This window comes from Callithrix jacchus, chromosome X, assembly GCF_049354715.1.
Source record: "Callithrix jacchus isolate 240 chromosome X, calJac240_pri, whole genome shotgun sequence".
NCBI classification, from domain to species: domain Eukaryota; kingdom Metazoa; phylum Chordata; class Mammalia; order Primates; family Cebidae; genus Callithrix; species Callithrix jacchus.
In genome coordinates this window covers 148,548,212-148,571,429 of record NC_133524.1, presented here as the reverse complement: position 1 = coordinate 148,571,429, position 23,218 = coordinate 148,548,212, and the positions used below count along the sequence as shown (strand labels likewise).

Below are 23,218 nucleotides of genomic sequence, written 5' to 3'. Positions count from 1 at the left end.
GGGGATAGCGTTGATTCTGTAAATTACTTTGGGCAGTATAGCCATTTTCACGATATCAATTCTTCCTAACCATGAACATGGAATGTTTCTCCATCTGTTTGTGTCCTCTCTGATTTCGTTGAGCAGTGGTTTGTAGTTTTCCTTGAAGAGGTCCCTTATGTTCCTTGTTAGTTGTATTCCTAGGTATTTTATTCTTTTTGTAGCAATTGTGAATGGCAGTTTATTCTTGATTTGGATTTCTTTAAGTATGTTATTGGTGAAGAGGAATGCTTGTGATTTTTGCACATTGATTTTATATCCTGAGACTTTGCTGAAGTTGCTTATCAGTTTCAGGAGTTTTTGGGCAGAGGTGATGGGGTCTTCTAGGTATACTATCATGTCGTCTGCAAATAGAGATAATTTGGCTTCCTCGTTTCCTATTTGAATACCCTTTATTTCTTTTTCTTGCCTGATTGCTCTGGCTAGAACTTCCAGTACTATATTGAATAAGAGTGGTGAGAGAGGGCATCCTTGTCTAGTGCCAGATTTCAAAGGGAATGCTTCCAGTTTTTGCCCATTCAGTATGATATTGGCTGTTGGTTTGTCATAAATAGCTTTTATTACTTTGAGATACGTTCCATCGATACCGAGTTTATTGAGAGTTTTTAGCATAAAGGGCGGTTGAATTTTGTCAAATGCCTTCTCTGCCTCAATTGAGATAATCATGTCGGTTTTGTTTTTGGTTCTGTTTATGTGGTGAATTACATTTATAGACTTGCGTATGTTGAACCAGCCTTGCATCCCTGGGATGAATCCTTCTTGATCATGATGGATAAGTTTTTTATTTGCTGTTGTAATTGGCTTGCCAAAATTTTATTGAAGATTTTTGCATCTATGTTCATCATGGATATTGGCCTGAAGTTTTCTTTTCTTGTTGGGTCTCTGCCGGGTTTTGGTATTAGGATGATGTTGGTCTCATAAAATGATTTGGGAAGGATTCTCTCTTTTTGGATTATTTGGAATATTTTCAGAAGGAATGGTACCAGCTCTTCTTTGTGTGTCTGGTAGAATTCGGCTGTGAACCCATCTGGATCTGGGCTTTTTTTTTGTGTGGTATGCTCTTAATTGCTGCCTCGACTTCTGACCTTGTTATGGGTCTATTCATAGTTTCAGCTTCCTCCTGGTTTAGGCTTGGGAGGACACAGGAGTCCAGGAATTTATCCATTTCTTCCAGGTTTACTAGTTTATGTGCATAGAATTGTTTGTAATATTCTCTGATGATGGTTTGAATTTCTGTGGAATCTGTGGTGATTTCCCCTTTATCATTTTTTATTGCATCTCTTTGGTTGTTCTCTCTTTTCTTTTTAATCAATCTGGGTAGTGGTTTGTCTATTTTGTTGATCTTTAAAAAAAAACAGCTCTTGGATTCATTGATTTTTTAAAGGGTTTTTCATATCTCTATCTCCTTCAGTTCAGCTCTGATCTTAGTTATTTCTTGTTGTCTGCTAGGTTTTGAGTTTTTTTGATCTTGCTCCTCTAGCTCTTTCAATTTTGACTATAGGGTGTCAATTTTGGATCTCTCCATTCTCCTCATATGGGCACTTATTGCTATATACTTTCCTCTAGAGACTGCTTTAAACGTGTCCCAGAGATTCCGGCATGTTGTGTCTTCGTTCTCATTGGTTTCGAAGAACTTGTTTATTTCTGCGTTCATTTCATTGTTTATCCAGTCAACATTCAAGAGCCAGTTGTTCAGTTTCCATGAAGCTGTGCAGTTCTGAGTTAGTTTCTGAATTCTGAGTTCTATCTTGATTGCACTATGGTCTGAGAGACTGTTTGTTATGATTTCAGTTGTTTTGCATTTGTTGAGCATTGCTTTAGTTCCAATTATGTGGTCAATTTTAGAGTAGGTGTGATGTGGTGCTGAGAAGAATGTATATTCTGTGGATTTGGGGTGGAGAGTTCCGTAGATGTCTATCAGGTTTGCTTGTTCCAGGTCTGAGTTCAAGCCCTGGATATCCTTGTTAATTTTCTGTCTGGTTGATCTGTCTAATATTGACAGTGGAGTGTTAAAGTCTCCCACTATTATTGTGTGGGAATCTAAGTCTCTTTGTAAGTCATTAAGAACTTGCCTTATGTATCTGGTTACTCCTGTATTGGGTCCGTATATGTTTAGGATCATTAGCTCTTCTTGTTGTATCGATCCTTTTACCATTATGTAATGGCCTTCTTTGTCTCCTTTGATCTTTGTTGCTTTAAAGTCTATTTTATCAGAGATGAGAATTGCAACTCCTGCTTTTTTTTGCTCTCCATTTGCTTGGTAAATCTTCCTCCATCCCTTTATTTTAAGCCTTTATGTATCCTTGCATGTGAGATGGGTTTTCTGGATACAGCACACTGATGGGTTTTGGTGTTTATCCAATTTGCCAATCTGTGTCTTTTGATTGGTGCATTTAGTCCATTTACATTTAGGGTTAATATTGTTATGTGTGAATTGGATACTGCCATTTTGATGCTAGCTGGCTGTTTTGCCCGTTAGTTGATGTGGATTCTTCATTATGTTGATGCTCTTTAGCATTTAGTGTGATTTTGGAATGGCTGTTACTGGTTGTTCCTTTCTATGTGTAGTGCCTCTTTCAGGAGCTCACCTTTCACCAGGCCTTGTGGTGAGAAAATCTCTGAGTACTTGCTTGTTCGCAAAGGATTTTATTTTTCCTTCACTTATGAAGCTCAGTTTGGCTGGATATGAAATTCTGGGTTGAAAGTTCTTTTCTTTAAGGGTGTTGAATATTGGCCCCCACTCTCTTCTGGCTTGTAGAGTTTCTGCCGAGAGATCTGCTGTGAGTCTGATGGGCTTCTCTTTGTGGGTGACCTGACCTTTTTCTCTGGCTGCCCGTAGTATTTTCTCCTTTATTTCAACCCTGGTGAATCTGACGATTATATGCCTTGGGGTTGCTCTTCTTGCAGAATATCTTTGTGGTGTTCTCTGTATTTCCTGCATTTGAGTGTTGGCCTGTCTTGCTAGGTGGGGGAAATTTTTCTGGATAATATCCTGAAGACTATTTTCCAGCTTGGATTCATTCTCTTCATCACATTCTGGTACACCTATCAAACGTAGGTTAGGTCTCTTCAGGTAGTCCCACATTTCTTGGAGACTTTGTTCATTCCTTTTTGCACCTTTTTCTCTAATCTTGGTTTCTCATTTTATTTTATTGAGTTGATCTTCGACTTCTGATATTCTTTCTTCTGCTTGGTCAATTCGGCTGTTGACACTTGTGCATGCTTCGCAAAGTTCTCGTATTTTGTTTTTCAGCTCCTTCAATTAATTTATATTCCTCTCTAAGTTATTCATTCTTGTTATTATTTCCTCGAATCTTTTTTCAAGGTTCTTAGTTTCTTTGCATTGATTTAAAACATGTTCTTTTAGCTCACAAAAGTTTCTCATTATCCACCTTCGAAGTCTAATTCCATCATTTTGTCAGTCATTCTCCATCCAGCTTTGTTCCCTTGCTGGTGAGGAGTTTTGGTCCTTTCTAGGAGGCGAGGTGTTCTGATTTCGTGTGTTTTCCTCCTTTTTGCGCTGGTTTCTTCTCATCTTTGTGGATTTATCCACTTGTCGTCTGCATAGTTGCTGACTTTTTGATTGGGTCTCTGAGTGGATGCCCAGATTATTGATGATGAAGTATTTCTGTTACTTGGTTTTCCTTCTACCAGTCTTGCCCCTTCACTGTACGACTGCTGAGGTCCACTCCAGGCCCTGCTTGTCTGGGGTGCACCTATAGCAGCTGCAGAACAGTGAGGGATGCTACCAGTTTCTTTTTCTGCTATCTTTGTCCCAGAATGATGCCTGCCAAATGTCAGTCTTCTGGATATAGAGGGGTCAGGGAGCTGCTTGAGGAGACAGTCTGTACTTTGTAGGAGCTCAAGTGCTGAGCTGTGAGCTCTGTTGTTCATTCAGGGCTGTTAGGCTGCTACGTTTAATTCTGCTTCAGCAGAACTCATAAAAAACCCCTTTTTTTCTCAGATGCTCTGTCTCAGGGGGGTTGGGGCTTTCTTTATGAGTGTCTGTTGTGCTGTTCTGCCCACCTAGGAGGCAGTCTAGTCACTATTTGCCTACAGAGGCTCCGCCCTGCTGGTGTGAGGTCCGCCCTGTTGCTGCAGGCTCTGCCCTGCTGCTGCGGTCTCCGCCCTGCTGCCACGGGCTATGCCCTGTGGTAGAGTCTGTCTGTTGTGGCGGGTTGCCTCCACAATGGCAGGCTGCGTCAGCAATGGGAGTGTACCTGAGTAGGGGCGGATTGCCTCAGTAATGGCAGACGCCCCTCCCCCACCTAGCTGCACCATCCTGTGTTTAGCTGTGCCCGCAGTGAAACTCTCCACCCGGAGCGTTTGGAATCGCCATTTTGTTTGTCCCACTGCACTGGCCCAAACGCCGTTTCCCTGGAATCTCCTGTCCTGGCTCACTGTCCAAGTCCCGTTCAATCAGATCGATATGCCAATCTGCCCTCTCAAGTCTCAGATTGCCGGTTCAACAGGGCACTGGACCCGTGCGCTTTGTGTGGAGCGCTGTGGAGCGCTGCTGTGCTGCGGCGCCGGCCACCGGCTGCACTGGCCGCCAGCTGCACCAGCCAAAACCGCTGCACTGTTGCCTTGTGTCTCTTTTATACCTGGGAATTTCCCCGTTCTGTGGGCAACAAACATCTGTCTGGAAATGCGGCCCTGACTCACCCTCCGCATGTTCACGAGAGTTTCAATCCTGGGTTGTTCTCACCATGCTATCTTGATTGAAGTTCTTGGAAACAGTTTCTAAAAGAAGGATCTCTGGCTACAAAATGGGCTGTAACATGGTTCTCTGTTCTGTCCGCCTTTTTCTTCCTGTTCCTCAGTAAGCTACTTTAAGGCAGAAACTATGTCCTATTAATTTCTCTTTTCCCTTCCAAGGCCTAGAACAGAGCCTTATGCATAGTATAGATATGGGAAAACTCTGGATGGGAAATAATTGATAGTTTCTTCTTTTGATTCCACAGGCTTTGATTTCTTTTCTTCTTGTTTTTAGTTTTTGATTTAGCACAAAGATCTTGTGCATTCACTTCTCTCTTTTGTCTTTCCCTCTGTGGTATCATTTTCCCATTCTGCCTCACTTAAAAAAAGTTTGCAAACAAAATTTCTTATGCCTGTCTTCTCAGTGCCTTCTGTCTTGGGCACTTTGTCATTTTACTCTCTAACTGTAGGCTGGCAGTGTTCTCAGTCAGCCAACATACATGGGGGAAACCATCCCCACGATTTAATTATCCCCACCTGGTCCTGCCTTGATATGTGGGGATTATGGGGATTACAATTCAAGGTGAGATTAGGGTGGGGACACAGAGCCAAATCATATCACCTATAAATTTTGTAGATGTTTCCCACTATCTCTCTTCTTTTCTATGGGACATTGGAAGTCTGCATGACTATTTTACAATTTTAACAACTATATTAATGTAGAAAGTTGTTCTGTATCTGGAATGTTTTTGCCTGAAATATTGGATTCAAATATAATCATGGTCTTTTCCATTAATTAATTAATTTTATTTTATGTATTTGGGGATGGGATAATTGGAGATCGTTATGTCATACAGTAGGTATATGGGCATTTGCTTCTTTAGCAAATGAGCCTGGCAATGTGCCTGACGGGAGAAACTTTAAGGGGGCATATTCTGTGTTCTGAAGTTTTGTGTCTTCTCCTTCAAGTACAGAAATAGTTCCAAATAATCATCTGCTCTAGATGAAAGCCCAGCTATTTAAAACACAGCTCTAGTTTCAGAGACATGTTATTTGCTGATTAAGCTTGGGAGTAAATTGTGTCTTTTGGGGAAATGATTATAGTCTTGATTATTATTAAATGATACTCAAAGTCTATTCTGAAAATGGAATGTTTATGGATGAGTGCAGTGGCCTTGAGTATATTGAACGCATAAGTGCCTGAATATGGGCACAATATATTAAGCCTAAGGAATGGTTCTGGAACGTGGGAAATGAACAAGAGCTAAAATACATTTGTGCCAAAACTCATGTCTGAATGAGTACAGCTAATATGGTACAGATGGAGTAGATGCATTCACTACCATTCCATGAGAGAAAATAAATAGCACCATCAACTGTAGTAGCCAGCTCTATTATAGACATACATCAAGTCTTGTTTGGGCTTTACTCCTATTAGCTGTATTACTAGTATGTTCCACTAGGGTCAGGTATACTGGGCTGTAGTGAGACTTGTTTGGCTTACTGTAATCATGAGGTGTTTGGTAGGCTGGAGTGGCTTTGCAAGGGTGGAGTAGCCTGCCTTAACTCATGCTCCATTTGAGGTATGCTCTTATAAAAGAGACTTGAGCAAGCTCCCTAGCCCTTTCCATCATGTGAGAACATAGAAGGCAACATTTGTGAGGAATGGACCCTCACCAGACACTGAACCTGGTGGTGCCTTGATCTTAGACTTCCCAGACTCCAGAACTGTGAGCAATGAATTTATGTTCTTTATAAATTTCCCAGTCTAAGGTATTTTATTGTAACAGCCTGAATGGACTAAAACAGTATTAATTTCCAATTTGGCAAATATGTGATATGTAATAAGATTAATCCATTCATGCAAAACTTGATGTTTAGTGAGCAACATCTGAGTAATAAACCTTTCAGAAGCCTCTGGGTTAAGAAGGAATATAAAAAAGTAAAGCAAATGGTTACAGTGGAAAATAAATGAAAACATTATATCAAATGATATCAGTTATCTGCAAATATGAGACACTTAACACAATAAAAATTTATTTCTCATTCATGCAAAGTCTATTGTGGATCCAGGCAACTCTCCAGGGCAGTGGTCCTCCGTATATTAGCTTGTCATTCCAGACTTTTTCAATATTATTGTGTGTTTTTATGATCATCATGGCATGGAGGATCTTGCATTAGACATTAATTGTTCCAGCCATGAGAGACACATATTACTTTCTCCCACATCCAGAACCATTCATATTACCCTTCCCTACCTTAAAAAGGCAGGGGAGTGGAAGCACAATCATCCTATGTTACTAGAAGTGGAAAAGTGTTGGATATTGCAACATTTGTAACCTACTACAGGTAAGGGTAAGCCCAGTGTGAGAGCTCAGCTCTTGTGAACATCAGGGATCTGTAAGGGCCCTATCTAAGCTTTGTTGTTTTGGTATTCTACTGTCATTTTCAATGATATCTAAAGGGATAGACTTTGAATCTGTATCCAGGATGTTCCCTGTGAAGAAATAGCACAGATGAGAAGTTTTTGAGGGGTCTTCCTTTCTCAGAAGTGGTAAGTTGGCTGTCATTCAGAGTACTGCACTGGACTCTCTCTGAGCTAAGGCAAAAGCCTTTCATTACATTCTGCTTTTCTACTTTCTTTCACTTAGATGCAGTGACTGAGGTGAAGACTGACATCTATGTGACCAGTTTTGGCCCTGTGTCAGATACTGACATGGTAAGTATAGTTCTTGCAAAGGTAAATGTGAAAGAGAATACAATAGACTAAAGAAAATAAATTGGAGCTTTCCTATGGCAGGACCTTGTAGCTATATTGTAAGGAGTGGTCTTTTCTTATATGAATTTTCTATTCTTGCCACCATACATTTAGCCAAATCTATCTATGCCCTGCTTTCCCCACCTATTCACGTATAAAGTATATACCCCATTTCAGGAGTACCCTTATTTTTGTCCCATGACAAATAATTCAATACTTGGCTTGGCTCCCTATCCTCAATTAAACCTTACATGACTTCTCCCTTCACACTCTACTGGCACCACACGTATTGGTACAGCTAGGTCATATGAAGAGAAAATTGTGGTGGGGATTCTCAGTAAAGCAGCTGGTGGTGTCATCCAAGAAGTCTGTTCCTTGCAAGTGGGCTTCATCCACTAGGGACGTGGAATGGCCAGAATTATACAAATAGTTTGGAGAAAGAGTCTACATCACTTCTGGAAACTATTCTTGGTACAGATTTGGGTATGGAGAGAGCTTAATTGCAGACTCAAAATATAGAACAGGGCACAGCAGAGCTAGCAAGGGGGTGGCCCCTTTTCTCATCATTATCCATTGTATTCAAAACAAAGAATGCAGTGGAGAGTTGAAGCAGAAGACGCCACCCAAATAGACAACCTATCCATATCTACTATCAAATATTTAATTGAATAATTATGATATAGAGACACAAAGAAGGTAGTATCTGCTCTGTATACCTGGCCATTATTAGATGGTCAGTAAGTTTTTGTTGAATGACTTTGTGTTGCAAATAAAAATCCTAGTATCGGGAAAATATCTTTGATGATAATGAAATGCCCACATTCACTACTTAGAGTTTTTTGCTGTATGTGTATTTTCAGTGGGTTTACTACTTGGCAGGGGACAAAGCTTGTTTCCGCCTGTTAGATTAACACAAACAGTTGTATAGGGAAGTAGTAGAGGTTTTCTTATAGGTAATGCAGAACCATTGGGTGGATTTTGTTAGGATAGTGAAATTATATGTGTTGTTTTGGAATGATTGATCTGGTGATCTGTGCAGGATGAACTACAAGGGGGGAAAGACTGGAGCCTAAGAGTTGATTTAGGCATGTTGATTTTACATGATTTTTTTTCAAGCAGCTGCAAGGTCTAGGAGTCAGTTGAATAAGCTGGCTAGTTCTCAGAAGAAATCATCAGTATGCAAATGTTTGGAAGGCCAGGCCTCGGTAAAGGAGATGTCTGAACTTTATCTTTCAAGTGTAAAATAAAGCGAAGGGTACATTAGACTTCCTTTGAACTCCTCCAGGGCAAGTATAAGTGTCCATTGCTTCTCTGGCACTTAACAACATTAGACACATAGGGAGAGCTCATTAAGGGCCATGTATGATATATAAGAAATGGAGGAAATGGCTCTCTCTTAGGGACAGCAAGAAAACCTGTATGTCTTGTATGCCCTCTGTCAACCTGTTGACTAGTAAGTCCCACAGGCGAATGTTAAAATCCAGGTAGGTGTTAAAATTGTTGCCAGTTGGTCATTCAACAAGTACTCTAAGGAGTACTTACTGGGCTCCTAAGGGAGCCCAACTATGTATTAAAGGGCTCTAGCGAGCTATATTCAGAGATCTCACAGGCCATTGGAGGTGACCTTACTTACCAGGGATATGTAACTCTTCTTCTATTGTTGGGAGTTAATTGTGAGTTAGGATTTTTATAAAAAGGATAATATGACTCTTTTCATACATACACACACTCACTCACACATTTTCATTTATGCACTAAGAACACCAAATACCATTCAGACAAATATATATACACATAATAAATACATATAGAATACGCAGCCCACACACTATTCTAGGCATTCTATAGACACACACATGCAAACAGATACCTAAACCCAGGGATATCAGAGAAGCACACACACAGTGCCTGTCTCAATCAGCTCCTCACTGTGCTGCTTCCTTACCAAAGCAGGCATGTGTGGGTGTGCCCAGGCTCTGGAGACATTTCTAACAATTGCGACTTTCTCTCTAGCTCTCTTAAAGTTTCATATTCAATTTGCTTGTTTGTTTTCTTCCTCATTATTTAGCCGAAGCAACAGAATGGCACCTTCCTGAAAGAGAGGGAAGACTTTGGTCAAATAAATTTCTCATTATTTTTAGCTGCACGTCCATCCTGTCACAAGGCAGAATAGCTACAATCAGTCTAACTGGAAAACATATTGCAGGTGTTTTGAGAAATGTTTTTTTCTATTAAGTAGACTTACAATTTATCCCAGGGTTAGGGATGAAACTGGGTAAAGCATTAGGCAGTCTTCTGACTTTGGCAACTAGTTGCAGCAAGAACCCGGGTTCCCCTGATACCACAGACTACTTGGAAAAGTAGATGAAAATTTGGGCTGCCTGGGTTCTTGGCTCACTACCAGGAAAAGAGGGAGTTTTGGTCCAAAATACTCTCCTAAGGAAATAGAGGCAGTTTTTTGTTCACAAAGGAGGAAATTTATGCTGCCAGCTTGAATATTGACATACCTCCACCAGCAATATTTTGCACCCATTACATTCATTAGCCTCAAACTAACCCTTACAGATGCAGCTCCTTAGCTTTTTTCACAAAAAGCTTCATAAAGATATAAGCCATGTCTGTTTTGTTCATCTCAGTACCCTAAAGTGCCTGACTCAGTGTTTGATACACTGTAGACTTTTAACTTTTTATTAAGTGCAAGAAGAAATGAGATAGAATAAATCAAATTTGAGGGAAAAATAATGGCTATGTTCCTCCACTTGGTTGAAAATTTTTCAAAGACATAAAACATGTCAGGGACATCTCTTTCCCCAGCATTTACCACAGAACCTGACAGAGGTCCTCTGCATGTGTTTGCTGAGATGATATTAAACATTAGTAGCAATCCCTGCAGATAAAGAGTGAAAACATCTTTCCTCAGGAGATAATAGTGAGTATTAAGACTGGGGAGTCAATGATGGATGATTCCAAGCTTCAGCTACTAGGTTTGGTGGCTTCTCTATTCATGAAAATAAGAACGGTGACAATAGGGAGCTAAGCAAAGATGAAAGCTAAACAGTGGTAGATGTTTCTAAGGAGAAAGCCAGAGAAAAAATAAAAATTTAATTCAGAGTACAAGAGATAAGTTGGAAAATGGTTGCCCTGGCAGTTTTATAGGATTGTGGTAAGCCTTGTGTTAATCATTTGTAACAAATTGAGCTTGCTGGTTACACCAAGTGTCTAGCTTCTCAGTAGTAATGCCAATCCTGTGTCCATGATCTCCTAGGAGAGAAACAGAACGAAGAAAACTGTCCCAGTCTGAGAGAACTGGGGTGCCATGTGACCTTCTATAATTATCTATTATTAGGAGAGTTTGGCCCATTTTCTCCATCAGATGTCTGGGAAGAGGGTGGAAGTCACAATAAGAGAAAGGTTGCAAAGAATTATAATGCAGAGAGTGGGGAATTAGCTTAGCAATATCATTCTAGGCATATTGTTGGTCACTGGAAAGGAAAGCAGAAAGGTAACAGCTGAGAAAAACATTGGCTCCTTTTCTATCTGGTTCATACTCTCTTCTGACTTAGCTTCCATCTCAGCTCTCAGGATCTTAAGGCTCCAGGCACTGCTCCACCTTCTCTTCTAGTCCTTGAGCATGTCAGAGGTGCAGGAACGCAGGATCCCACGGTATGTATTCAACAAATATTTATCTGGAATATACTAAGAAAACTAGTGAGAAAATAAAGAAGGAAAAGAGGAGTAAAGTTAGAAGAGTCACGGAGATAATAACTGGGAAACTTAATATGCATATTTTAGGTATTATTAGCCTCACCCTCTCCCTAAAAATACTTTGCTTAGATCCCACTAGGTGCCAGCTAGTGCCACTAGTGTCAGCTGCCACAGAGAAATTTCCTAGGGTATACAGTGGACAATCAGGTAATGGTGCAAGTATATAATGCAATAAAAGAACTAACCATCTAGCTTAATAAGAAGAATAAAATGGAAGCCTGGGAAATAAAAACACAAACACGTTATATAAATAATTCTAGGTAACAGATTCAGATAACATACATTCTGATATGACAACTGCTTATTGAAAATTATGCAGTTATCTTAATATCCAAACACCATGCAGGAAAAAGAAACTGTGTTAATTAAAAGACAGTAGCACAGGGCCCTCTTTCCTGTTGACAGTAGACTTGAAATTATTGTACCTTTTTCCTGTCTAGTACTGGAAAAAGTAGCTATGTCTCCTTCAAGCTTTCCCTGACTGGCAGTCTGAGGCACAGACTGGATGAGAACCTTTGTGTAATTTAGGCTGTCAATTTATTTTTATTCCACAGGATATAGCATTTCCAGATGCAATATAGCAAGGAGTTCATGTCCATGAGCTTTATCTGGGAGTCTATGACCAGGAATCTCCTCAGACATTTTTATGTAACATAGGCAACTGGGACATATAAACAATGCCAATAAGACTAATTCATGGGCTAAATATATCTGAAATAAGGATATGAATTATGATTATTCTAAACAGAGAATGATGAAGAGAAGGCAAAGAGCAGAGGAAAGATGGGATGGCCAATATAAGAGGGTGTGGCCCTTGTGATGGGAAAATGGCAAGGCCTTCATTGTAATGCTGTTATCAAGTACCTTGGCCCCATACACTGCTAAAGCTGAATAAACTTTGCAGATTTTATCTGGGAGCCTGCTTTGACACATTGAACAGCGTTAGAGAGTTGAAGCCATTCAAGCTCTAACAAGACAGAAAGGCTTCCCCAAGAACTAAGTGTCATCTCTGCCCTGGGTAGGAAATGTATCAAGTGTCTTTCCCAGGAGGCAGACTTAGGCTTATTATCTGGAAGATGTGATTTAAATGCCTCACAAAACAACAGAATTCATTTGTCAATTTGTAGGCAGTCATCCTTGGAGCATATACAAGGGCTCAATTTGCAAGGAAGAAATTGATTACATTTCTATAATGGTTAGGTCAAAATCTGATTGCTTTTGGCCAAAGGTCATGGAATACTTGAGGAGTAAATAATTACTTTGTGATTTTCCTCAGTAGTTTTTACTGTGTAGATAATAGTATATAAAAAAATAGATACTATCATTCAATTCTTTTAAATCTTAAAAATGTGCCATATGTCTTTTTATGGCATATTATGTAAAAATAATCTTTAAAGATACAAGCAAAGTCACCTGTATCCCTTACCCTGATAAAATTTCCCTGTTTCCTCCTTCCTCAAAGACATTCACAGCCATGAAGTTGCTTCTGTCTTAAAGTCATTTCTATGCATACTTTATATAAGAATGTATATATCACATACATTGATAAATAACAAATAGTGGCTTTTATATTTCAAAACTTTATTTTTATTTATTTTTTTGAAAGAGAAAAAAGAAAGGAAGAAAAAGAAAGAAAAGAAGAAAGAAAAAGAGATTAAAAAGAAAGAAAAAAGAATGAAAGAGAGAAAGAGAAAGAGGGAGAATGGGATTCTTGCTCTGTTGCCCAGGCTAGAATGCAGTCTAAAAATGGGAATTAAAAACCTCTTTTATGCCAATAAATGTGCTTGACAATGGAGACAGGAAGGAATAAGGGAGGAAAATAACAAACGAGCAGCCAACCGATATTTCATTTAAACCTGTGAAATGCCATGCAATTGCTGAGGAGTGATTTACTTCTGATTATGTAGTGACTTTTAGAATAGGTGTGATGTGATACTGAGAAAAATGTATGTTTTGTGGATTTGGGGTGGAGAGTTCTGTAAATGATTATTTAAGTTTACTTGTTCCAGGTCTGAGTTCAAGTCCTGGATATCCTTGTTAATTTTCTGTCTTGTCGATCTGTCTAATATTGACAATGTAGTGTTAAAGTCTCCCACTATTATTGTGTGGGAGTCTAAGTCTCTTTGTAAGTCATTAAGAACTTGCCTTATGTACCTGGGTGCTCCTGTACTGGGTATGTATATATTTAGGATCATTAGCTCTTCTTGTTGCATTGATCCTCTTACCATTATGTAATGTCCTTCTTTGTCTCTTTTGGTCTTTCTTGCTTTAAAGTCTATTTTATCAGAGACGAGAATTGCAACTCCTCCTTTTTTTTATTGCTATCCATTTGGTTGGTAAATCTTCCTCCATCGCTTTGTTTTGAGTCTTTGTGTATCCTTGCATGTGAGATGGGTCTCGATGCAGCATACCAGTGGGTTTTGGCTTTTTATCCAATTTGCCTGTCTGTGTCTTTTGATTGTGGCATTTAGCCCATTTACATTTGGGATTGATATGGATATATATGAGTTTAATACTGCCATTTAATGCTAGCTGGCTGTTTTGCCCATTAGTTGATGGAAATTCTTCTTTATGGTGATGCTCTTTACCTTTTGGTATGTTTTTGGAGTGGCTAACACTGGTTGTTCCTTTCTATGTGTAATGCTTCTTTCAGAAGCTCTTGTAAAGCAGGCCTAGTGGTGATGAAATCTCTGAGTACTTGCTTGTTCGCAAAATATTTTATTTTTCCTTCACTTATGAAGCTCAGTTTGGCTGGATATGAAATTCTGGGTTGAAAGTTCTTTTCTTTAAGGATGTTGAATAATGGCCCCACTCTCTTCTGGCTTGTAGGGTTTCTGCTGAGAGATCTGCTGTGAGTCTGATAGGCTTCCCTTTGTGGGTCACCTGACCTTTTCTTCTGGCTGCCCTTAGTATTTTCTGCTTCATTTCAACCCTGATGAATCTAATGATTATGTGCCTTAGGGTTGCTCTTCTTGAGGAATATCTTTGTGGTGTTCTCTGTGTTACCTGGAGTTGAGTATTGTCCTGCCTTGTTAGGTTGGGGAAGTTTTCCTGGATAATATTTTGAATAATATTTTCCAGCTAGGATTCATTCTCTTCATCACATTTAGGTACACCTATCCAACATAGATTAGGTCTTTTCACATAGTCCCATATTTCTTGGAGACTTTGTTCATTCATTTTTAGCCTTTTTTCTCTAACCTTGTCTTCTCGTTTTATTTCATTAAATTGGTCTTCGACCTCTGATATCCTTTCTTCTGCTTGGTCAATTTGGCTGTTAAAACTTGTGCATACTTTGTGAAGTTCTCATATTGTGTTTTCAGCTCTATTAATTCACTTATATTCCTCTCTAAATTATCTATTCTCATTAGTATTTTGTCAAACCTTTCTTCAAGGTTCTTAGTTTCTTTGTATTGGGTCAGAACATGTTCTTTTAGCTCACAGTAGTTTCTTATTATCCACCTTCTGAAGCCTGATTCTGTCAATTCATCACACTCATTCTCCATCAGGCCTTGTTCCATTGCTGATGCGGAGCTGTGATCCCCTGTAGGAGGGGAGACATTCTGATTTCGGGTGTTTTCAGCCTTTTTGCGCTGTTTTTTTCCCATCTTTGTGGATTTATCCGCCTGTCGTCTTTGTAATTGCCGACTTTCAGATTGTGTCTCTGGCTAGACGTCCAGCTTGTTGGTGATGAAGTTTTTTCTGTTTCTTAGTTTTCCTTCGGTGGACGCCCCTCCCCACAGAGCTGGACCTTCCCAGGTTCAGCTCTGCTTGCTGTGAAACTCTCAATCCTCAGCGCTTCCAATTGCTGTTTTTCTGTGGGGGTGGGGCCAGCTGAGCTCGATCACCTGGTTCCCTGTCTCAGAGCCTCCTCCTCTCCCTTTCTTCTAGTTGAACAGTTGATTCTCTCCCAGATGTTCCAGTTGCCTGCTTAAAAGGCACCAGAATCTGTGTAATTGCCCCTGCGGCTACCCACTGAGCCGGCTGAAATTGTGACATTGAGATTCATGGCGCTTTTCTGCCCAGGAATCTCCTGGTCTGGCTCCCCACTTCAGTCTCCTTTTCAATCAGCTGAATGGGCGACTCTGCCTTCCCAGAGCTCCAAACACCAACTAAAAGAGTAGTACCCAGTCCTGTATACTCCGTACTGAGAACTGCCACGCCAGGGCACCAGTAAAACAGCCATGCCGGCCAAAAGAGTCAGGCTGGCAACCTGTGGGGTTCCTTCGCTGGGAATCTCCTGGTCCGTGGCTACAAAAATTCGTTAAGTGTGGCATCCACTCACTCTCTGCACTTTCACTGGGAGCTACAATCCTGAGCTGCTGCTAATTGGCCATCTTGGATCTCTCTCTCTCAAAACTTTTATATAAAACTCATCCATAGCATGTGTATCATTTTACAACATTATTTACCATGTATCAAAAGCTCTACTTTTTATGTATTTTACTCCAAATCATTTATTTTAACTATCATAGATTATTACATTGTATGAATAGGTATTCATACATTCATCTACTCTCTGGTTAATATGCATTTGGACTGTTTCCTTTTTTGCTATTAAAAAGCAGTAATACAACAAACATTCTTGCACACACATCTTCTTGTGAGCATTTTTTAGTTTCTTTAGGGTATGTACCTACAAATAAAATTTGTGATTTGTTAGGGCTTGCACATTTTTAACTTTTTTCAGTTTAGGGCCAAATACTCTTGCGATGAATTGTATCAATTTATTATTCCACAAGCAGTGTATGAGAGCTCAATTTCTCTACACTTTTGATAATGCTTCATGTTGTCACACCTTATTTTTGACACTTTGATGGGTGTAACATGGTATCTAATTTATTTTGTTTGTGTTTTTTTCTGATTACTTTGGAGGTTTAAGCTTTTTTTAAATCTTTTTTTTTGATAGATTCCAGGCTGGAGTGCAGTGCAATGGCTCAATCTAGGCTCACTACAACCTCTGTCTTCTGGGTTCAAGCAATTCTCCTGCCTTAGCCTCCTGAGTAGCTGGTATTACAGGCATGTGCCACCACGCCCAGCTAATTTTGTATTTTTAGTAGAGATGGGGTTTCACCATGTTGGTCAGGCTAGTCTCAAACTCCTGACCTCAGGTGATCTGCCCACCTCAGCCTCCCAAAGTGTTGAGATTACAGGCATGAGCCACTGTGCCCAGCCTTAAGCATCTTTTTATATGTTTGGTGGTCGATCTGTACTATTGAAGACAAGATGCCTTTGCCACCACCTAGATCAGCAAAAGCATAAACTCTAGGCAGACCCTGTTTCATCATACTGCCTCTTTTGAAGTAGAAATTACTGTGGGCTCTGTGTGTGTATTTGTATGTGTGTGTGTGTGTGTGTGTGTGTGTAATAATGATTGTATTTGAAATTTTGTTACTTCTCTTTTGGTCCTATTAAGATGATTGCATGAATTTTCTTCTCTAATCTGTTAATGTTATTAATTACATCAATAGATTTCCTAATATTAGGCCCTCTTTTCATTCCTTAAAAGAACCCAATATTACAGTGAGATATGACTTTTTATACATTTTGTAAGTTTGTTTTAGTATTATTTTATTTGTAGTATCTCTGTATGTATGTTCCTAAGTATTCCCAAATTAATGGTCTCCTATTCATATCTATCTATCTATATCTATCCTATAAATATATTTATTTTATATTTAAAACAAATATGTAAATATATGTATATGTTTAAATTAAATAATACATGATACATGTATACATTTATTTTATATAAAATATACTTATTTTTATAAATATGTTTATATCCTATTAATATATATGTAAAGCACACACACACATACACACACACACACACACACACACACACCCCAAGGTAGAGAAAATAGTGTAATGGAGCTCCATGTACCCATATTCCTAACCTTACATGTAATAATTCTCCCTGTCAATTGCAGTACTTTGGGAGGTCGAGGTGGGTGGATCACAAGGTCAGGGGTTTGAGACCAGCTTGACCTATATGGTGAAACCCTGTCTCTACTAAAAATACAAAAATTAGCTGGACATAGTGGCAGGCACCAGTAGTCCCAGCTACTCAGGAGATTGAGGCAGGAGAATCGCTTGAACCTGAGAGGTGGAGGTTGCAGTGAGCTGAGATAGTGCCATTGCATTCCAGCCAAGGAGACAGAGTGAGACTCCATCTCAAAAAAAAAAAAGATTCTCCCTGTCTCTTTTTCTTGATTAAACTTATCAGAAGTTTGCTATGTTATTAGTGTTTTCAAAGTAAACTGTTTTTTTGTTTGTTTTGTTCATCATCTGTATTATTTATTTTTGCTTTCTGTTTCACTGATTTACCTGGATCATCTCTTTCTTTACTTTCCTTGAGGTACTCGGTGGTTCTTTTGGTTTCCTGAGATAGATTAGCTTATTGGCTTTCCTTTTCCTTAAAGGCTATCTTTAAGGCATCTTTATGGCTATCAATTTCCTCCAAGCACCAATTTAAGAGCCCCAAAGATTTCATATGTAAACATTTTCACTATTGTTCACTTCTAAAGATTTTCGAATATCCTTTACGGTTTCTTTTCCATTTCTTGAAATTTTTGTAGTGTTTTTCAATTTCCAACTGTAAAGCTCTTTTGTTAATTCAAAATTTAATGCCTCATATTGAAAGAGAATGGTCTACAGGAAAATAAAACTTTTGTGTTTCTTGAGATTTGCCCTATGTCTTAGCACATGGTCATTTTTTTTTTTTTTGTGCGTGGCAGGGGCGGGGAAGTAAATGTGCTATGTGTGTTTTACTAGGTGTTAAGTGGATAAGTCTGTGAGTGTTTATTAGCTCATCCTTACCAATTGGGCTCTTCTAATTTTTTAAATTTATAAATTATTTGTCTGATTGGTCTTTCACTTATCATGAGTCTAAAGGTTTGTTGATTTTTCCTTTTAATTCAATTTTTCCATTAGATATTTTGAGTACATGTTATTGACACATACAAAGTTAGAGTTGTTACATTTCCCACTCAAGATACTCAATTTTTAGTGTAACAGCACTTTATCTCAAAGAATATTTTTAAGTACTCCCTTCTGTCTGTACTTTATAGCTTTACCTTTGTGTTTACGATTTTCCCATGCATATTTGTCCATCACAATACTTTCAAACCTTCTATGTTTTTACATCTTTAGATGTGTCTCTTGTATGTACATAGCATACAGCTACATTGTGTTTTATTCAGTAATGTTTATTTATTTATTTTACTTTTACTCATTGAGGTAAAATAATACATATACAGTTTAACCATATTTACTATTTTAAGTGTACAGTTCAGTGGTAATAAATTTCTTTATATTCTTTTTGTCCTGTAATCCCTCCTCACCACTACTCTTCCCCTGCTCTACTAATCATCATTCTATTCCATGTCTTCATTAGATCAAATTTTTAGCTCTGACATATGAGTGAGAATATGCAATATTTATCTTTCTGTAATGACCTTCAGTTCTATCCAAGTTTCTGCAAATGGCAGGATTTCTTTATATTTAAGGTGAATAGTATTTCATTATGTATATATACAATATTTTCTTTACCCATTAATCTATTTGTGGGCACTTATGTCGATGCCATATTTTGGCTATTGTGAATGGTGCTGCAATCAACATGGGAGTGCAAGTAACTCTCGAATATATTTATTTCCTTTCTTTTTGTTGTGTACCCAGTAGGAGATTTGCAGGATTATATGGTATTTCTGTTTTCAGTGTTTTGAGGAATCTTCATACTGTTCTCCATAGTGGTGTATAAGATTTCCCTTTTATTGCATCCTTGTAAGCATCTGTTATTGCCTATCTTTCAGTTAGAAGCCATTTTAACTGAGATAAGATGACATCTCATTGTGGTTTTGTTTTGCATTTCCCTGATGATTAGTCACATTGAGCATTTTTCATATACCTGTTGGGCATTTGTATGGCTTCTTTTGAGAAATGTCTATTCAGATATTTCCCCACTTTAAAATAGATTTATTTATATTTTCTATTGAGTTGTTTGAGCTGCTTATATCTTCTGGCTGTTAATCTCTTGTCAAATGGGGCATTACTCCATTCTCATGCTGCTATAAAGAACTGCCCAAATTGGGTAATTTATGAAGGAAAAAGGTTTAATTGACTCACAGTTCTGCATGGCTTTGGAAGCCTTGGGAAACTTACAGTCAAAGCAGAAGGGGAAGCAAGCATGTCCCTCTTCACATGGCTGTAGGAACAGAAGTGCTGAGAAAGAGGGAAAAGCCCCTTATAAAACCATCAAATCTCATGAGTACTCACTCACCATCATGAGAACAGCATGAGGGTAACTGCCCCATAACTCCAGGTCCCTCCCACGACATGTGGGGATTATGGGAACTACAATTCAAGATGAGATTTGGATGGAGACACAGCCATACCATATCATTTTGCCCCGACCCCTAACAAATCTCATGTCCTCACATTTCAAAGCACAATCATGTTTCTCCAACAGTCCTCCAAATTCTTGACTCATTCCAGCATTAACTCAAAAGTCCAAGTCCAAAGTCTCATTTGAGACAAGGCAAGCCCTTTCTACCTATGAGCCTGTAAAACTGAAAGCAAGTTAGTTACTTTCTAGTTACAATGGGGGTCCAGGTAAATACGCCTGTTCTAAATGGGGGAAATTGGCCAAATTGGCTACAGGCCCCATGCATGTCCAAAATCCAATAAGGCAGTCATTAAATCTTAAAGTTCCAAAATAATCTCCTTTGACTTTGTGTCTCACATCCAGGTCATGCCAATGCAAGTGGTGGGCTTCTACAGCCTTGGGTAGCTCCACCCTTGTGCCTTTGCATGGTACAGCCCCTCCTCCCAGCTGCTTTCACAGGCTGACATTGAGTGTCTGCAGCTTTTCCAGGTGCATAGTACAAGCTATCAGTAGATCGACTATACTGGGGTTTGCAGGATGGTGGTCCTCTTCTAACAACTCCACTAGGCAGTGCCCTAGCGGGCACCTGTGTGTGGGATCCAACCTACCATTTCCCTTTCAAACTGTCCTAGCAGAGGTTCTCCATGAGGGCTCTACCCCTGCAGCAAACTTCTGCCTGGACATCCAGGAGTTTCTATACATCCTCTGAAATCTAGGCAGAAGTTCCCAAACCTCAGTTCTTGACTTCTGTGCACCTGCAGGCTTAACATCACGTGGAAGCTGCCAAGGCTTGGGGCTGCACCCTCCAAAGCAATGGCCTGAGCTGTACCTTGGCCCTCTTCAGCCACAGCTGGAGTAGCTGGGATGCAGGGCACCAAGTTCTGAGACTGCATGCAGCAGGGAAGCCCAGGACCTGGTTTAGGATACCATTTTTCCCTCCTAGGCCTCCAGGCCTGTGATGGGAGGGGTTACCACAAAGGTATCTGATATGCCCAATTATGTTTTCCCCATTGTCTTGGCAATTCACATTCGACTCCTCAGTACTTACACAAATTTCTGCAGCCAGCTTGAATTTCTCCCCAGAAAATGGGGTTTTCTTTTTTATTGCATTTTCAGGCTGCAAGTTTTCTAAACTTCTATGCTCTGCTTCCTCTTGAACACTTTACTGCTTAGAACTTTCTTCTGCCAGATAGGCTAAATCTTTCTCAAGTTCAAAGTTTCACAGATCTCTAGGGTAGGGACACAATGCCACCAGTCTCTTTGCTAAATAATAGTAAGAATTATATTTAGTCCAGTTCTCTACAAGTTTCTCATCTCTATCTGAGACCATATCAGTCTGGACTTCATTGTCTATATCATTATTAGTATTTTGGTCCAAGCCATTCAAGAAGTCTCTAGGGAGTTCCAAACATTCCCACATCTTCCATCTTCTGAGTCCTCCAAGTCTCTAGGAAGTTCCAAAGTTTGCCCCATTTTCCTGTCTTTTTTAAATTTTTGAAATGGAGTTTCACTCTGTCACCCAAGCTGGAGTGCACTGGCGCATTCTTGGCTCACTGCAAATTCTGCCTCCAAGGTTCAAGCAATTCTCCTGCCTCAGCCTCCCAAGTAGCTGGGATTACAGGCCTATGCCACTTTGCCTGGCTAATTTTTGTATTTTCAGTAGAGACATGATTTTGCCATGTTGGCCAGGCTGGTCTTCAATTCCTTGCCTCAAGTGATCCACTGACTGTGACCTCCCAAAGTGTTGGGGATTACTTGACCTTCCAAAGTGTTAGTGTGAGCCACTGCACTTGGCCTTCCTATATTCTTCTGAGCCCTCGAAACTGTTCCAACTTCTGCATGCTATCCGGTTCCAAAGTTGCTTCCACATTTTCAGGTATATTTATAGCAGCACCCCACTACCTCCTGGTACTAATGTACTTTATAAGTCTGTTTTCACACTGCTATAAGTAACTGCCTGAGACTGTGTAATTTATAAAGGAAAAGGTTTAATTGACTCACAGTTCGGCATGGCTGGGGAGGCTTCAGGAAACTTACAATCATGGCAGAAGGGGAAACAAACACATTCTTCTTCACATGGTGGCAGAAGAGAGAAGTGCCAAGTAAAAGGGTTCCCATCAGATCTCACTCACTCACTATGACAAGAACAGAATAACTGCCACCATGATTCAATTACCTCCCAATGGGTCCCTCCCATGACACATGGGGATTATGGGAAATACAATTCAAGATGAGATTTGGGTGGGGACACAGCCAAACCATATCATATAGATATTTTGCAAATATTTTTTCCTGATATGTGGGTTGTCTCTTCACTTTGTGAAGATTGTTTCAATTGCCGTGCAGAAGCTTTTGCACTTGATGGAATCCCATTTGTCAATTGTTACTTTGGTTGCCCATGCTTTTGAGTCTGACCAAAACATCTGTGCCCAGGCCAATGTCATGGAGCATTACCCCAATGTTCTCTTCCAGTATTTTCATAGTGTTAAGTCTTGAATTTAAGTATTTTATCCATTTTGATTTGATTAATTGTATGATGAGAGATGGGGATGAGTTTCTCTCTTCTGCATATGAGTTATTGTGTTTTCCCAGCACTATTTACTAATGGGACTTTCCTTCTTCTATTGTATGTTCTTGCTGCCTTTGTTGGAGATGAATTCTTTGTAAATGTGTGTATATATATCTGGGTTCTCTATTCCATTCCATTAGTCCATGTATCTCTGTTTATGCCAGCACCATGATTTTTTTTTTTTTAGTAGTAACAAAAACTTACTGCTTTGCAGTAAGTTTTGAAGTCAGATACTGTGATGCCTCCAGCTTTGTTCTTTTTGCTCAGGATTGCTTTGGCTATTCAAGGCCTTCTGTTATTCCACATAAATTTTAGGATTAATTTTTTCTTTTTCTGTGGAAAATGTCTTGGTATTTTGGTAGGGACTGCACTGATTTGTAAGTTGCTTTGGGTAATAGTGTCATTTTAACAATACTAATTATGTCAATCAATGAATGTGGTATATCTTTTCATTTTTTGTGTCCCCTTCAATTTCTTTCATCAGAGTTTTATAGTATTCCTTGTATTGATCTTTCACTTTTTTGGTTAGATTGATTCCTAGGTGTTTTGCACTTATAGCTACAAACTTCCATGTTAGCACTACTTTCACTGTATGCCACAGGTTTTGGTATGTTGTGTTTGCATTATCATTTGGTTCAAGGAATTGTCAATTTCTCTCTTAATTTCTTTGGTGACTCATTAGTGACTCAGGAGTATATTTTTAATTTCCATGTGTTTGTGTAGTTTTCAAAATTTATCTTGTTATTGATTTCTAGTTTTATTCCATTGTTGTCAGAGAATATGCTTGATATTATTTCAATATTTTTGAATGTTTTAAGACTTGTTCTGTGACCCAACATAGGGTGTATCCTTAAGAATGTCCCATGTTCTGAGGGAAAAACAAATGTATATTCTGCAAACACTGGAGGAAATGATCTGTAAATATCTATTAGGTTCATTTGATTTACACTGCAGGTTAAATCCAATGTTTCTTTAATGATTTTTTGTCTGGAATATTTGT

General features: G+C 39.2%; 1 protein-coding gene across 5 annotated transcripts in view; it reads left to right on the top strand.

Moving 5' to 3' along the window:
- GABRA3 (gamma-aminobutyric acid type A receptor subunit alpha3) overlaps positions 1 to 23,218 on the top strand; it is a 244,968-nt gene that overhangs the window by 124,609 nt on the left and 97,141 nt on the right. For all 5 annotated transcript variants that reach the window (XM_017968720.4, XM_002763372.6, XM_078363419.1 and 2 more), the window contains one exon: positions 7,389 to 7,456. In XM_017968720.4, coding sequence (XP_017824209.2) covers positions 7,454 to 7,456 — 3 coding nt within the window. In that variant the 5' untranslated portion in view covers positions 7,389 to 7,453. The remainder of the gene's footprint in view (positions 1 to 7,388; positions 7,457 to 23,218) is intronic.